Genomic DNA, 18,396 nt, shown 5'->3' with positions numbered 1-18,396 from the left:
TATTATAAGTAAAATGAAAAGGGGAGGGCTACAGTAAGGTTCAAGATATTTTAATAATCATTTGGAATAATTTGATAACTGAATTTTCATTTTATGAACTTACACAGAAAATAAGAAACATAAAAGACAAAACAAGTAACGACATAACTAGTGTTCATTTTTCTAGTTTACTTTTAAATTTGACCAAAACAGAGAAAAGAAAATTTTTTAATTATTAAAAATGTTTCTTCAGGATTTAGTATATGCATTTGTCATGATAGCTTTATATAAACAGACACTTGTTCCAATTTTAATATACAGAATATATACTTCCCAAAGTCTCCAAAGGAAAGATTCTCATTTAACAGAAAACCCACTAATTATGTAGTAGCAAAGTCTCACTAATTCTATAGTAGCAAACTGAAGCAAATCTAGAGATTTTATCAGCCATCCAACAATAAGCAGGCATATGCAAAGCAAAGAAAGAAAAACCTGCAGTTGTAAACTTGCAAATTACAATATTTAAATGACTAATTTTATTAGCAAAAATGACTGGAAATTTGCTACATAGACCAGGACCACATACCCACATGGGAAATGAGAGCTCATTCTAAATTAAAATATGTTAACCTGACAGAAAAATGTGACTTGGTTGAAGAGCATCATTAATTTAAAGAGGAAAAGCTATTTCAGTGCTAATTTCTTTAATATTCATTCTAATCTCAAGTTTTTTCCTCCATAATTTACTTTTCTTGTCACTCAATACTGCCACGCCTAAAATTAATGCTTAAAAAAGAGACCAACATTTTCTCATTCTGATTTCTAAAGTTTGAAATTACATTCAATTTTCTTTGGTAAAGAAACTAGATTTATTGAATCATTTCCTAAAATGGTCTGTTATTCACACCATACAGTTCTTCTAGCTTTTGTGTTATTCTGATTTGTAACATACATCCTTCAATATCATTTAATGGAGCGTACTCTACCACATTCACATGCTTTATCTTTGTTAACTGGTTCTTTGGCAAGGTGCAGAAAACGGCCAAGGGTAAGAAGCTTTTTATTTGAGCATTCATTAAATGGGAGCTGATTTCTTCCAGTTAAATAGTGACAAGAAGATTCAGGTGGAAGAGCTCCTTCTGTCTCAGGGTCATGGTTTGATTAATTCCTTTTCCATAGTTATTCTTACCACAATAGGTAAAGAGCTAATGTTTTGAGGTAAAGCTCTTCAAAAGTTCATTTTCAATACTAGGATAAGAGAGGTACCTTCTGTGGTTAGAATAAGAGTCGGTCTGCAATTCACAAGATGCTACATGGCCTTGGTAAAGCACCTCATCTCTCTGAACACTAGTCTTTACCACTTCTTTCAAATGAGAGAGCTGGACTGAATGATACAGAAGGTCTTTGTTGGGTTTATTGTTCTGTTACTGTGGGTCATCATTTAACCATTGATCCTGGTCTTATAACTATTTTTAAAATTAAAATATCATAACATGTGAACTTGCAATTAAAGTCCTCCTTCCATAACATTATAACATGGGAAGATTCCAAGAATGGCAATGATAAATTGTAACAAAAAGATTATCAGATTTTAAATGTTATTCAATTTGGCATAAGTCATTTTGGAAATCTATTCAACAAATCAATAGAATTTTTCTTCCTACAATTTACAACTGCTGATACGGGGAATCAAATATCTTCTTATTTTTTTCAAAATGACAAATTGGTTATAAAGAAATGATTCATCACCCACCAACCTGCCCATTGATTTGCTCCTCCCGTCAGTGTAATAGCATTTTTTCCTGAAAAAGTAATAGAAAACAGCTGAGGAAAGCCACAGGCGAATAAAGTGATACAAGTGAGTGACTACATTCAATCATATTGAGCATTTCTATACCCCAAGTTCTGTATGCTTAAGAAACTTAAGATGTTTGAAATAACTCAGCATACTATGAGGAATATCAACCTTACGCTGTTTTAATTTCAGAATCTAAGATACTAATAACAAAGACATTCTAATAAATCAACAGACCACCTTTGAAAAAATAGAATTATTTTTAATTCTATTTATTGAAAGTCTGTCTTCTGCCAATTTATACTAATTGAATTATTTTCTTACATTTTATATAAGGCCATCCATCCATCCATCCATCCCTTCTTCCATTTTTCCATCCATCCATCTATACATCCATTTAATACTTATGTAATAAATACTTCTGATTTGCTAAGGAGTGTAAGTTATAACTACTAAAACTTTAGAGAAAAAAGAGGTAGGGTCAGTTTGTGCCCTCAAGAAGCTTCCTTGATAGTTGAGGTGAGAAGTCATCAGTTAAAATAAAATGTGAAAATGCAAGAATGGAAATACCCAGGAAAGAGAGCTCAATTAGGTTTTACAGGTGGAGGACGAAGGACACAGGGATGTTGTCCCAGAGGATATGTCACCTGTATTGAATATTGAAGCATGAATGGGAGTAGTCTTTCGGGTAAAGAGGTTACACATGACATTCTAGACAAAGGTAGCAGCAGCATATGAGGTCGTTATTGGGACAAAACCAAATATTATAAGATTTAGATAACTGCAACCAATTTGGTAATAGCTAGAGTATATACTAAAAGTTGAGGATCCTGATAAAAGAGTGGAGGATGGTAAACAAGGCACAAATGATAACGGGCCTTATCAGCTAATGCTAAGGTTTTTGGATGAAAAGCAACGGGGAAGATATTGAGTGTTTTAAGTAGAGGTATAGAATTTCTTAGAGAAACTAAAAATTAAGGTGACAGAATTAATTCATCTCTTAAATAATTTTCTCTACATGCTCATATTGGAACTCAGGAATCTGATATTCTCACTCTTCTAAAATACCTCCTTATCCCCATCACTAAAATTCATTTCAGAGGATCAGTAAACTCCTCTATGATGTGGTACCTAGAAAGCAGGGTTAGGCCGGGCGCTGTGGCTCACGCTTGTAATCCCAGCACTTTGGGAGGCCAGGGCGGGCGGATCACGAGGTCAGGAGATTGAGACCAAGGTGAAACCCCGTCTCTACTAAAAATACAAAAAAATTAGCCGGGCGTGGTAGCGGGCGCCTGTAGTCCCAGCTACTCGGAGAGGCTGAGGCAGGAGAATGGCGTGAACCCGGGAGGCGGAGCTTGCAGTGAGCCAAGATCGTGCCACTGCACTCTAGCCTGGGTGACAGAGTGAGACTCCGTCTCAAAAAAAAAAAAAAAAAAGGAAAGCAGGGTTAATAGGACAACTGATATTTAGCCCTAAGTATGTTATTAGCTGCTTAGAAAACTTGAAAACTTTTGGAGATACCATATTTCATTGCAGTCCCTTTCATTACAAACTTTTGGAGATACCATATTTCACTGCAGTCATATTGCCAGAAAATAATTTTAAAGTTGTCCCTGCCATATGCCAACACTAACTTCAAATATGGAACACTGAAGCTTGTTATATCTATCCTAAACTCACACTTTAAATATTTCTCTATTTTTTTCAAACATACACAAAAGCTTGTGTGGGTACTTCACTCAATTCTTACTGGACTGTAAACTTATCTTTCCTTTAGAACCACCCCTACATAGATTGTCTTGCACTATTTTCCCTGATGTAACATACCTCTTCACTGATGGTCAGTGAAAAAATGAATGAGCCTTTGCTTAATTCACAGTTGCATTTAACTCTTTCAGTGCCAGAGAGTATTTTTCATTTAATAAACACTTATTAAATACAGTAATTTTTTCAAAAAAACTACAAATGTGGAAATTGGTATAAAATAATTCCCAGCATCAAACAAATCCAGGGACATCATTAAAAGGAGATAATGTTTACAACTGTAATTATCAGGAGTGGATATGGCTAGGAATGTTATAAAAGAATATGGAAAGGGTTGGTTGGCATTTGAACTAAACACTACTTCTCTATCTTTATTGATGGTAGTCTGAATACTTCTCTTAAACAATTAAAAAACTATTGAGAAAATGCTTTAGGAGAAATAAAGAAAATGGAGAAAGAAAGTCATACAAGATGAATATAAATACTTTTTAGACCACTTATATGGTAAGAACAAATAAAAATAAAAAATAATAGACTAAATTCTCCCTGTTGAAAACGAAAGAGACTTCTCTTCCCTTTCTCTTCTGAGAGCATTACCTTAAGAAAACTTGCCATTGTAAGTACTCGCTCCTCTCTTTGAAATGTATATGAATTCTTTAGAAAATGCGATGGGCCTTTTGTCAGGATTCAGGGGCCGTCTTTTTAAAATGTAAACATGAAAGGAGATAGCAGTCCCCTGTCCGTTTCTGTGACAGGTAGGTAGGAGCTTAACTTTGGCGGATGCCTTGCGCCAAGTTGCAGAACTACCTCCTGTCAAAAAGATGTGAGAGGATTTATTTCTCTTCCGTATGAAGCTAATTAACAGCCCAATTATCAGGTGAGTCTATGATGAACTGTGAGTGATGATACGGTTTGGCTTCGTGCTTCCACCCAAATTTCATCGCGAAGTGTAATCCCCAGGTGTTGAGGAGGGAGGTGATTGGATCATGGGGGCGGTTTCCCCCATGCTGTTCTCACGATAGTGAGTGAGTTCTCACGAGATCTGAGGGTTTTATAAGTGTTTGGAAGTTCCTCCTTCATTTCTTCTCTCTCCTGCCACCTTGTGGGAAAGGTGCCTGCTTCCCTTTCCACCATGATTGTTAAGCTTTCCGAGGCCTTTCCAGCCATGCAGAATTGTGAGTCAATTAAACCATTTCCGTTTATAAATTACCCAGTCTCATGGAAGTTCTTTATGGCAGTATGAAAACAGACTAATATAGGGATAGTTATTGTTTATTTTGAGAACGTGCTTGCAATAGGTTGTATTTGTTTGGCTATATTAAAAAAATGAGATTTCCCTCTGTCTTTACAAATTTTAGTGAATTCACTATGATATGCATCACATTCTGGTTTAATGTTTATTCAATAACGAAATGGTTTTCTTCCTTTTCTATCTTTGTGGAGAGGTTTTCTGGGTGGGGGCAAATTTTGTTTTTATATTTTCAATATACCGCATATCTTTGATCCAGAAAGCAAAGAACAACCTGTAATTCTCCTTAATTCTTCTGTATAAATGAATGTGCAGGGCCAAATCCTTTTCTACCTACAATCTTCCATCCTGTAATTTAGTAACTGCCTATTGTTCGTGTACAGTGCTTTAGTTTTCCCTTAATTTTTCATTTGAAAGGTTCTGCTATTTTATACCTTGTGTCAAGGCTGCAGTCATCTATCTACCTATTACAACAATCACTTCAAATTATAAGTAAACGATTGCCTCAACCACTGTTTCCAGCCAGAGTCCAACACAGTCAATGGCTACATGTGGAGATGCCTGTGGGGCTAAGTGAGGAGGACAGTTAAATGAGTGAAACCCTGACCCCTATGCTCCTATTTTATAGATTGGCCTCCCTTTAGATTTTATATTTCATATTATTTTTGCATAAAAAATGATCTAAGTTTAACCCCAATTATGATAAAAATGATTGCTCTTTATTTTTTTGTTTGTTTTGAGACGGAGTCTCGCTCTTAATGTTTTTTGTTTGTTTTTTGTTGTTTGTTTGTTTGTTTGTTTTGAGATGGAGTCTTGCTCTGTCACCCAGGCTGGAGTGCAGTGGAGCGATCTCGGCTCACTGCAAGCTCAGCCTCCTGGGTTTACGCCATTCTCCTGCCTCAGCCTCCAGAGTAGCTGGGACTACAGGCGCCCGCCACTACGCCTGGCTAATTTTTTGTATATTTAGTAGAGACGGGATTTCACCATGTTAGCCAGGATGGTTTCCATCTCCTGACCTCGTGATCCACCCGCCTCGGCCTCCCAAAGTGCTGGGATTACAGGCGTGAGCCACCGCGCCCAGCTGCTCTTAATGTTTTACAAATATAGCCCCAAATTTGCTTTGTTTAAAATATTTGTGGGAGAAAGAGCTTGACAAAAAATGTGAGGTTGGCCCTATCTGGGCACTCCATCTGAGAAGCCACAGGATGACTGAATTATCTTAAAATGTGCTGAACTCTCTTATGTGTGAGAGGTAAGCATGAATAGGAACCAGCTTTGGATCACAAGAAAAATGATAAAAGGATCTGACATTTCTGGAATGCAGAAGACACAGGCTAAGTCCTTCCTGATATGACAAAAACTAGAAAATGTCGACTATTATAAACCTTTGAAATTGTCCTGGTTAGATTTGAAACATCAAGTCCAACATGTAGGTCATACTTACTTTAAAGAAAAGTCAAGAAAGTAGTGGCTAGAAAAATGTAGGCAAATTACAATTTTACACATACATCCAAGCAGAAAATTTAGATAAAATGCTCAAGATTAATGTTTATGACAGAAGGAGGAAGAAAAGAACTTGCAGAAAGGTTATAGCTAACAAATCTTGCAACTTCGTTGAATGTGACAGGTAGGTTTCAAAGATGAATAAATATGGAACTGCTCTATATGGGTAAAATTTTGAATGCATAAATTTTTTAAAAATGTTATCCTAAAAAGAGATATGTATGTTTCCTATTTAGGTTATTATTTTGTATAATTTAATTTTAAGGCAGTATTTGTTCTTGAATATGCTAACAGTTGTCAATTGGAGACTAGGTTGGCCATCACCAAAATAATTTGCCACTTAGTTTATGCTTGAATAGCATTCCCTTATTATGAGTTAGCTGCTATTCCAAATTTCCAGTGTACATTGTTAATAAATGACAAGTTAGTTCCTAAGGAGTTAGTTAATGTTACATCCATTATTTAAACTGATCTGGGAAGATGTTTCAAAAGAACTCCAAGCAGTTCTCAAACTCTTTTCTCAATAACACCAGTATCACATGGAAATTAGGAAAAGGCTGTACAATTTATAACTGCCTCTTGAAATTTATAAAAGATATAAAGACTATTAAAATATTAAAATCTCCAAGACAAGATTTCCTTACCACGGGCATCACAAACATTTGGAATGCTTGCTAAAAATTTATATACCCAATCCCATTCCAAAGCTAATATGCCAGAATCTCTGGGAGCAGGTTCCAGAAATCTTCATTTTTATTACTTCCCAGGTCATTTTAATGTGCTCTAAAGACTGAGAGCCACTTCTCTAAAAATATTTTCAGTAAATATTCTTATTTATTAACTCGGAAGTTCAGAAACAAATTTGGTCACAGTATATTCTTTTAAGATCCTGTTAAACTAGTAATACTTTGACACACTTTGGAAAATGCTGCATATTTTAAAATATTTTTATTGGTAAATCATGAGAATTTCCATGGTATTTTCTAAGACTTTCCACAATCACAATGCAATGATCATATTTTTTTTGAAAAACATTATAAAGAAGAAACTTCAGGCAAAACACCAATTAAAAGGGATAGTAACTGCATATATTCCATGTTTCCCCCCCTTTTTCATTTTTTCCTTGGATATAGTAGAACTCTTCTTTTACATGCATTCCTACCAGGTAATTAAAAAATGAATATAGTTTTTTTAAAAATGATCTGAGTCAAGAAAGCATCCTCTTCAAAATCTCCCTTGGGACAGAGGAACACTTGTGGCACACAGCCCAAAGACCTAAGCTCTAATTCATACAAAGGAAGGTCACTTACAATCCAGCAAGAGAATGTTTTTAATGTACTTCTTAGGAAGAGAAACAAAGAAATTAATTGTGATGAAGATTTTTTAAATCTAAGTTAAGGGAATAACAATTATTCCATCACTAAGAGTTCCTTGAAGTTTATTTGAAAAGGCAGAAATAAGGAAAAAGAGAAGAGGCCAAACACATTCTGACTTCCATTTTTTTTTTTTTTAATTAGTAAAATCCAACTGAGATGGTGGAAAGAGCAATATGAAAAGTATTGCACCATAGAATGTGTTCCCATTGTCTCTATAAGACTTTTCCTGGATAGAGTACTACAGAAATGAACATGTGTTAAAGAAAGAAAAGCTACTTTTGAAATTATGAAAATCAAATATTAGGGGTAAGGCAAACATTTGTTACCAATTGCAATAGACAAAGCAGTTGTATTTCCCGAAAATTCACATGTTAAAATTCCAATACTTAATGGTTCTTGGAGGTGGGGCCTTTGGGAAGTATTTAGGTCATAAGGGTGGAATCCTCATGAATTGGAGGAGAGACCAGAGAGCTAGCTAGCCCTCCTTCTACCATGTGAGGATACAACCCAAAAGAGGGCCCTCACCAGAGCCCAACCATGCTGCCACTTTGATCTCAGACTTCCAGCGTCCAGAACTGTGACAAGTAAATGTTTGTTGCTTAAGACATCCAGTCTGTGGTAATTTGTTCTGCTATCCCGAGCCAATCAAGACACTGAAGTTGTATTTATAATTCACTATTCTATTGAATGAAAGCATAATCACATCTTAATAATAGGCGGCTGTGCCAGATCTAAGTAAAATAATGCCAACAATGGAAAGAAAAAAATGGAACCAATCTTCTGGAATCATGGCAAACATCCGTTTTGTATGAAGTCTAGAGGAGGCAGGTGGAAGACATGCTCCCTCTTTGAACATATTTTATACTATGTTCATTCAGCCTGAACTGAACTTTATACTGATATGTACTGAAATGACATGCTTATGATAGTTGCTAAGGGCTTCCTCCTCTTTAATCTACAAGGAAATTAGTTTGTACGTAAATTCAGTTATGATGCTTAGAAACGATGAATTCATAGGATGGGGCAGGATGAAGGATCCTGAAATTAGGATTAATTTATTAGATTTTTTCTTTAGCAGTTTTGTCCTGATATTAGAAAACAGGTCATTATCTTGTGTCATTCTTTTGCATCCTGTGTTTACATTAATGCAGTCAAATTAGAACTTGTCGAAAATATATACTTTTGTAAGAATATAAAGAAAATAACTGAGAACCACAATCCCACTCATCAGAAGGAATCCTTTTTAATCTCTTATTATATTTCCTTCCAATTGCATTGCTATATATTTTACATGATTGAAATCACCTTGTATGAATAATTGCATATGCTTTATATTTTATTTAGAATTTTATATTTAATATTCCCCCAAAATCACTCAGAAATCTTTGTACCCATTCATTTTATAAACTATATTTCATTGCAAAGTTGTATTCTAATTTGCTTATATCTGCTAATATCATATTAAATATTTTATTTTTCACAATTATAAATTACACTTCAGTGAATATTTTTATACATGTTTCAACTATAATCATAAGATAGAAAGTGGAGTCTAAGAAAAGTTGTAAGGCTCACAGAAAATGTTTTCAAATTGAATTTCAGAATATTTTTACAAAGTTTGACTCCCACTGTGAAAAAACAAAGGTGATTATTAACCATATCTATGCTAAATTTGAAGACTGCTACTTGTAAAATTATTTGAGGGTTTAAAATTTATTTCACTGTTTTTATTCTGCATGGTTTTGTTAACATGTATATGCACAGACCAGAGAATAAATTTGAGCAAAGAGCAAGTATTCCTGCCATTATCAGCATATTATTAATATTATATATATTTTCATCTGTAATAAGTCCCACTCAAGTATTTTAAAAGACTTTTTAGAAGCTTATAGCATGAAGATAGAAAAATTCCAGAACTCAAGAAATGTTGTTTAGCACAAATGCAAACTTACCTAGCTGTACTCTCAAAATTAGTTCAGTATAATGACCAGAATTGAAACTAGCCTCTACTAACTTCAAACTCTCTAACCATAACACAAATAATATCTCACAGGCACTTATTTGCTTCATTCAGGAAGCTTCATAAAAATGTATAAACCTCAGGGTTTTTTAAAGGAGTCTTACTCATTATTTTTATAAGGTGCTGAGGAATTGGAAATAATATTATTTCCTTTATTTACCTTTTTTTAAATTTTATTCTTTTTTTGCCAAGATCCTTGAGGAATTATTTGCATATATTCTAAATATCAGCTCTATAGAGTATTTTTAAACCCTTAGCCAAGCATGAATATAAGCTAATTTAGGTGTTTAATTCTAATATTGTCAAGAAGATTCCTTAGTAGTTTCCAACACTTAATTTCTGATTTATGGGCAATGACTATGGTTGCATCTTTCCAGCCCTAGGTGTTTTAAATGACTAAGAAGATGAGGCTCAATATCTCACATTTTGTGTTGAATACTGTAGAGGCTTGTCATAATATTTGAGAATATCAGCACTTCTACCAGAGTTGGACTCTTACATGCTACCAGGTCTGAAAAATTTCTCCATATTTTTGAATTGCACTTAATTTTCACTTATATTCATTATCTAGAGGTTCTTACTTGGCATTCTGTTTGTGCTGAACCTTTTAAAACCTTAGCAACTGAGGAAGAATATTAAGCTCCACATCAGTGTACATGTTCATGTCTTCAATATGAGTAAATACTTTGCATAGTAAGAGCATTGTTGAATTTTACTGTGAGAAATGATGGAGGAAAGTGACACATTCTGCATAAAACACAAGATACTCAATATAGGGAAACGGATGTCTAATTAATCTTTACTTGCTTAAAGGAAGGACTGAAAAATCTTTGAAAGAAGCAGCCCTCCTATTACCATTTATTTCTTGTTATTGAGGACAGAATTAAGAAACCATCCTGGTTGCATAGACTTGAGAAATGATTCTTGCTAATGACTATACAGAGAAGAACAATTTATATACAAAGAAAATGCTATGCACTTGTACTTTCTGCCTTCCACAAAACTAAAAAGAGTTCTGCCCACCCATATGAAATAAGGAGTGAGACTGATCTTGGGAATTGTTGTAAGTTAAAATAGAACATAACTGTTTTACTCTCCCACTAGGCAGGTCCACCTTGAAATGACATAGTGTCCAGGAAATCAGAAAGTTTACCAAATTAGACAAACAAATTAGGAAGAAAAAAATAACTGTCCAGAAAAACTGAAATTTTGAAAGAAAAAGCATTTTCTCTATAGAAGGGGTTGCATTTTTTTGCTCTAAGGTGATGCAAAGATAGACTCATTTTAATATATATTGAGATAAAGTAAAATTTGAAAGTACCTGAAGGGCATCCTGATATTCAGCCTCTCTGCATACTTGCACAGCGTGTCCCATGGAATGTGAATTTTAATAAACATGATATCGGGGCTTGCAATAGCTGGCTGCAAATGATAGTAAGATAGGCAACATTATTTAGAATCAGAGCTGATGATATCATGCCACAGTTTGATTTGGGAATAAAGAGCATTGTCCCCTTGACTATGCATGATCACTGTCACTGATTTAAAAGAAATTTATATGGATAAAAAAAATCTTAATGAAGAAAGACCTTGATAAAAATGTAATAATGACATTGTGTACAAGAAATAACCACCTATGTGCATTAGTGCATTTTCTTACATTGATGATTTTCAACATGCAGAATCCCCAATCAGAACAATCAGTCATGAGCCAATTAAAAATGTGAAGTTATTTTTGATGGGCTTTTTATCATGACCCCATTCCTGTTCGGAGGGGAAAGAAAATCTTGCTAGTTAACCACTAGTCATTTATTAACTAATTCACTAATTTTTCTACCACATTTTATTGAGTAACTACTAGGTCTTCAAACTATGTGCTTGGTCCTGGGAGAATACTGGGAAAAACTGGGTATAAATCGTAAAAATCTGTTGTCTCATAGAGTCATCATATTTGCTTGCTTTCTTTCATCTTTTCATCCACTTTTACTTGTATCAACAAATAAGAATTAAAGTGTCTTTCACTAGCAAAAGGTTTTTAAGCAGAGTCAAGTATGCATAAGGATTATCTAAAGAGGAAAATAGCTTAAGATGCTTTCATGTCAGTGCAAATTCCAAAGGACTTTTCCTATTTAAAATACATTTGTTTCAAATTAAAGACAAAGGATTATTAAAATGAAAATTGACAATGCCAGAAGTAAACATAATATGTCTCAAATATCTATAGGTCTTTGAATTCAGACCAACCAAGGTTACACATATTATCTACGCTTGGGAAAAATGTATTATTTAAAAATAATAAATGTATATTTAAAAAATATATTTTTTAAAGTGACTATTGATTCATTCAAATAACGATTTGTTTAAAAATATATCATCCAGCTGGAAATCTGTCACTGATCAGAGAAAAGAGAAGATCATGATTTTTTTTTCCAGTCTCTTTTAGTGAATCTTCCAAATTTGGTGGAAAGGTTTTTGTGCAGGAATGATAGAGATGAGAAAAACTTTTTAAAACATACAGTGTAAGCATACATCTATTTGAATGACTCCTTCATCCAGGGCAAGTGAAAGACGTGTTAAGTTTTATTATATATTTTCCTGCTTTATGCTTACAAAAGTTCTTAGGTAAGATGATGACAAAGATCCTTCGTTTGAAATCATCGTGTTGGCTACCAGTGTTACACCAACTTGCCTCTCACCAAGCATAGTTTGAATTTCCTCAATCTTTACTGCCTACTTGGAATAAATCACATGGTATAAATGAAAAAGCATGGTATTTGGGATCACAAAGACTTAAGTACAAATTCCATCTCTACCATTTACTAGCTGTATGGCCTTAGAAAAATTATTTAACCACTCTTATCTTCATTTTTCTCATCTGGAAAATGAAGAAAATTATCTCTGCCTCACCGAGTGTGAATGTTATAAAAGATTGGGCACCTCATAAAGTGCCCATGCCTAATAAATTCTCCAGAAATGTGTTTTCTCAGTTGACAGCATACCTCTCAAATCAGAAACTACCCAAAATGATGATGACTTTCAAAGCTTGAATCTTTCTATCTACTCAATTCGTCTTTGGTAGAACCTCTTCCTTGGCTCTGTAAACCTTCTGTATAGACCTTTGTGTTGCATAAGCATAAAGCCAGCATTAACCTATGATTTGGGAAGAACTCTGACGTACAGTGACCTGAATCAAGGTTTAACTTGATGAGTCAAACGTTTTTCTCTGAACTGGGCATAAATTTTCTTAAAAAAAAAAAAAAAAACTATTTCTGTAGACTTTATAGTTTCTTTGGAAGATTTGTCTTTTTCATCTTTATGTATTAAATTGCTCTATGCCTATACTTTATTTTTTGTTCCTGGGGAGATATGAGTTCTTATTCAGAGGTTATTCAAGGAGAGAGAAACTGAGACCCTGAAGATTACAGAAAACTATAGTCGTCATTTTCCCCAGAGGCTAGAGGAGTGACCTTCATGAAGATGAGTGAGTCTAGACTGAAACAAAAACCAATCTATATCCAGACTGAGATGTCTGACATGTAGGGCTATGTAAAACCGAGTAGCTATGACCTTGAGTACACACTGATCATTTGTATTCTTCCTAATGGTTCCCTGCAGGGTTTAAAAGTAAAATTTTTATTGTGGAATAGATAGATCTTGGGACAAGAAATAATTTTTCAGGAGCTGGGCCTTATTCTGGTGTGAATGGCGGTCTCATTCGCTTTTAAACATCCTGGTTCCTGAAGTCTAGGCATGTTGGTTGCCAGAGTACATGAAAGAGTGACTAATATGTGATGAACGCTGGAAGAGATCTGGGAAGATTTAAGCTCCACAGCAGGAAAACTTGGGTCTCCTACTACCAGGTTGTTCCCGATTTGTTTTACTTTACCGTACATATAGCCAGATTCTGATCCCTCTCTACCTCCTTCACAGCTATCACTCTGGTTTATATCATCATCATCTTTGGTTGGGACTCCTGCAGTACTTTCAAGCAGCTTCTTTGCTCACACTCTTGTCTCCAGTGGTCTGTCCTTCGCACAAAGGTCAGGATGGCCTATTTAAATGTAAGTCAGGTCATGGCATTTCTTAGAACCTCATTTCATCCAGAGTGAAAGCCAAAATTTCTTCAATGACTTACACAGCCCTTTATAATCTTACCCTCAATATCCCATAACCTCCTCTGCTACTACCCTTTGTGTCACTCATTCCACTTCCATCATTTGATCACTTGCTAGTTCTTGTCTGCCCTTGCCTTATCTTTCTTATACCCTCTCTTTTTTTTCTATAGTATTTTTACTTTCATTTGCTCTGTAAATGTCAAGAGAGAAGATTCTTTGTTTTGCTATGTATCCCTAGCACCTAGTTCTGTGCTGGACACACAGTAGGCTTGCACTAAGCATTTATAAAATGGATGAATAAGTTAACCTATTTTGAGAACACATTTTATGTAATTTATATCTAAGCCAGTGTGACACAGACAAGAAAGCAAATAAGCCTGGACTATTCTGGAAGAGGGTGCTGTGTCAGGATTCAAATTAGCATCATGAACAGCTTGCCTAGTACTGGTTATTAATTCATTACTCTCAACCTCTAGTATGTAAAATAATCTAATACACTCAAATAAGGGGATGCTTTAGAAGGATGTTTCTGCATTACAATAACTACTGTCAATGAGTAAAATGTCAAACTAAGTGCACACACATAATATTTCTCATTTTGTATGTCTTAAAATATATAGAGATTTTTATCAACCAACATGAATAACCTTCCTTTATAACTTATTCAACTTCATTTCTCTCTTTCTATACCTCTACTTAAAAAACAAAGCAGAAGAAAAGAAATGTAGTTTCACTTTTTTGCAGCTACTGGGCAGGGGGCTGGTGCGGGGATGATGCTGTCAGGCAGAAAGATTACCTTTTACCCAGGAATCAAAAGCTGCCAATCTGGCACTATTCTGTTCAGCTCTGATGAAGGCAAGCTCCTCAGAGAACAAAACACCCACTGCCTTCATACTTCACATTATTATTTAATTATTCCACCCCAAATTCCCAAGAGGCAGGATATTCACTCTTGAGAGAAAAGAAAACTTAAAAATTATATTTTTACAAAGTCACTCTGCAAATTGTTAGCACAGGGTGGAAAGAACATAGGATAAGATAGCTCATAGCGCTCAAGTCTAAGAGAAACACAAATTGCTGATATGAACAGCATCTCTAATGCCACCCATGATCTCTGTGCATCCAGTCTTGTTCTTCAAATCTATCTTCTTTTCAGTAATCCAAATTTATCTTTTTTGAAAACGAATGTGATCATGATACTAATCTGCTTAAAATTATTCAATAACTTCCCATTTTTCTTAAGTTAATGATCAAAAGTCTTAAACTAACAAAAAAGAATGACTTAACTGCAGCCATTCTTTCCAACCCATTTAGTACCCAGTTTTTTTCTCGTATTGAAAAATATTCCTTCCTCCCACCACCATCTTGATCTTTAATTGATCTATGCTGTGGTGGGATCTGGCATCAATAGTTTAAAAGATCACCACGTGACTCTAATACACAGCCAGTATTGAAAACCACATCTAGCCCTTTTATTCACCTACATTAGCTACTATTCATTTTTCAAATCTCAATTCAAAGTTTATTTTTAAAATTTCCCTCCTTCCGTTTCTTCTAGTCTCCCCTCACCCTCCAGACCATACCACTGCCCTTGTTGCAAGCCACTTAGCACCATTTACTTTCCTTTTAGGCCACTTATCACAGTTTCACATGATAAAGGTTATCCTAGTAAAGAATTTTAAGCATTGTATTAGTAAGTGTAGATTGAAAGTCACCCTGGGTCAGATCATCTTTCTTGTGCAGTCTCTGAAGTACTCTCTTAGTTGTGCAAGTATTAATCAAGTGGAAAGAGTGTAAAAAAGTTTTTTGTTTGTTTGTTTTCTTAATTTGCAGCACTTTCCCTTGCTTGGATAGGCAGACTTTTTACAGAGTTTTGGGTAAAACTTCATAAGGCTTCTATGGCCTTTTCAGAGGGAAGATATAAAAATCTCCCAACTCAGCTTCAAAACTAATAATATCTATTCTGGAAAACTGGGGTAGCTTTAACCTTTTCACTGTTAGGAAACTAAGTCAGAGGTACACAGTTGGAAGGACAGAAAAAGTCAAGACTGGTAACTTGTGTTCAACACAATGGCAGCAGTTTGCAGGGATGGCTGGTTCCAACAATATGCAATTGAGGTTGAATACACCTCCTGATCATGCTGTCCTGGCAATTTACTTAACAGTAGGAAACAAATCCTAAGAATGTGAATGTGGACTAAAAGAACTGCAATTGTGGATGAGAACCCTCTCTGTTCAGGAATAACAGTAGACAAATGGACACTGTCCTGCTGAGAGTCAGTCTAAACAAAGACACCATTTGGGAGTGATTTGAGAGTGACAGCTCAAGAATAAATAGACTTCCCTTTAAAAGCGGAACAGGACCCTTTTTGGATGAGTAACATCCAGTATTATTCTTGAGAAAAGTTTGGAGGAACAACAAACAGGAGGACTCAGAACTGACAATCTGAGCTTTCTGGCAAGAAAACTAGGTAGAATCTGGGAGCAATATCTATTACAAATATACAGATTTCATGTCTGACTCCTATACTGACTGTAAATTTAGTCAAGGCAGTGAGTTTGTTACTTATCATATTTCTCAGCAGCTTGCTCAGTGCTAGCCAAAATAATGTGCTGAATGAATAAATAGTTTGATATATGTGAGAAAAACAAATACCAGTATCATAATAAGATCTGTGTATAAACTGCTCTGGGAGCAGATGAAGAGTGATTAATTCTATTTGTATGGAGGAGAAGTCACAAGGATATCAAAAGAATAAAAGTCTATTACAACACTGAGTTCATGAGATTTCTTTTTCAATAAGTACTTCTTTATTTAATTAGCCACCAGTGATTGGGTTGGGGGTAGGGGGAGGAATATTCTGGGTTAAACTTCCTGGAAGAGGAATAATAAACAACTAAAGGAGGCAACAGAAAACTGAAGTCAAAATTATACTTGCCAGGCTTTGTAACTCTCGGTTGTGTGTGAGTAATTCCTTGTAAAGAGTGAAGTCATGATGTATTTGTTATTTCATACACATTAAAGGATTTTAATAAACATAAATGGATTAGTTTTTCTTTTCTTTTCTTTTTTTTGAGACGGAGTCTCGCTCTGTCGCCAGACTGGAGTGCAGTGGCGTGATCTCAGCTCACTGCAAGCCCCGCCTCCCGGGTTCAAGTGATTCTCCTGCCTCAGCCTCCAGAGTAGCTGGGACTACAGACACGCGCCACACGCCCAGCCACGCCCAGCTGAAAACAGATGAGTTTTCACCATGTTGGCCAGGATGGTCTCAATCTTTTGACCTCGTGATCCGCCCTCCTCGACCTCCCAAAGTGCTGGGATTACTGGCGAGCCATCGTGCCGGGCCTTAAATGGATTAGTTTTTCTAGGGCTACCCCAAACTACAGTTTAGTACTTCCTAATGTGTGTTCCTCAGAAAACTAATTCCAGGAGATGTTCTGTGGGGGGAAAGGGATTCCAATATTATATCTAAGTACCTACTAACACTCTGATAAAGCTTATTAGCAAATTGTCTAGATATTTCATCAAAAACAGTTTTTTTTTCTTTTACCTTGTTGCTCTTATTTTTTACAAAACTAGTTAAAACCCAATGGTAGCGCCAGGCGCAGGGCCTCACGCCTGTTATCCCAGTGCTTTGGGAGGCTGAAGTGGGCAGATTGCTTGAGGTCAGGAGTTCAAGACCAGCCTGGCCAACATGGTGAAACCTTGTCTCTACTAAAAATACAAAAATTAGGTGGGCATGGTGATCGGTTCCTGTAATCTCAGCTACTTGGGAGGCTGAGGCAGAATTGCTTGAGCCCGGGAGGCAGAGGTTGCATTAAGCCAAGATTGCGCCACTGCTCTCCAGCCTGGGCAACAGAGTGAGACTCAGTCTCACAAAAAAAAAAAAAAAAAAAAAAAAGGAGTAATTTAGGTTTAGGTGTCTCTGTAATAGTTAATTAATTTTTTTTTCTCAGTAGCGGAACAGCTGGGTAAATCTCTAAGTTGTAATAATATGTATCTAGTAAAAAGCTGAGTTGGTTCTAAATGTAATGGCAATTTAAGATATCTGTAATATATTGCTAAATGACAGGAGTAAATAGCAGAATAATATATACATATATATACAGAGATAGATAGATATGTGTGTATATATGTATATGTACATATATATCGTGGCTAATTTTGTGTAAAATTTTATATATTTGTATATACATAGAAAATATATTGAGGGGCACCTAGCAAGATAAAATCAAGTTGTTAACAAGACCACCAAAGGAGAAAAGCATATGATTTGAGAGATTGTAGTTACTGACTTTGGCTTTTTATTTTGTACATTTCTATATTTTTAATTTTCTACCTTAAGGTTTTTTCTTTCTGTAATGCGATTAATATGTGTTTTCTATAACTGTTCAAGATATAACTAAAATAGTGAGTTTTTTTTTAATTTTCTCTGATACTAGGATTATGGAGGATATGCTTTTCCTTCTTTCTGTTTTTTTTTTTCTAGTGAGTCTTGGTACTTTTATTGTTTCACTACAAAAAATAAATTCTTCCAAGAACATTTTTTTTTTTTTAAAACTCACAAAAGAAAAAGATTTGGGAAGCAAACCAT

At 35.2% G+C, this 18,396-nt stretch overlaps 1 protein-coding gene across 1 annotated transcript in view; it reads right to left on the bottom strand.

The window, feature by feature from the left end:
- The window catches only part of ANO3 (anoctamin 3), a 320,853-nt gene that overhangs the window by 137,668 nt on the left and 164,789 nt on the right, over positions 1 to 18,396 (bottom strand). Inside the window, exons 6-7 of the mRNA XM_030829525.1 lie at positions 11,008 to 11,108; positions 1,737 to 1,781 (exon numbers count right to left, since the gene is read on the bottom strand). Of these exons, the coding sequence (XP_030685385.1) occupies positions 1,737 to 1,781; positions 11,008 to 11,108 (146 nt within the window). The remainder of the gene's footprint in view (positions 1 to 1,736; positions 1,782 to 11,007; positions 11,109 to 18,396) is intronic.

The sequence above is a fragment of the Nomascus leucogenys genome, chromosome 15, assembly GCF_006542625.1.
Source record: "Nomascus leucogenys isolate Asia chromosome 15, Asia_NLE_v1, whole genome shotgun sequence".
Taxonomy (NCBI): Eukaryota; Metazoa; Chordata; class Mammalia; order Primates; family Hylobatidae; genus Nomascus; species Nomascus leucogenys.
This window is presented reverse-complemented; position numbering and strand designations above follow the sequence as displayed.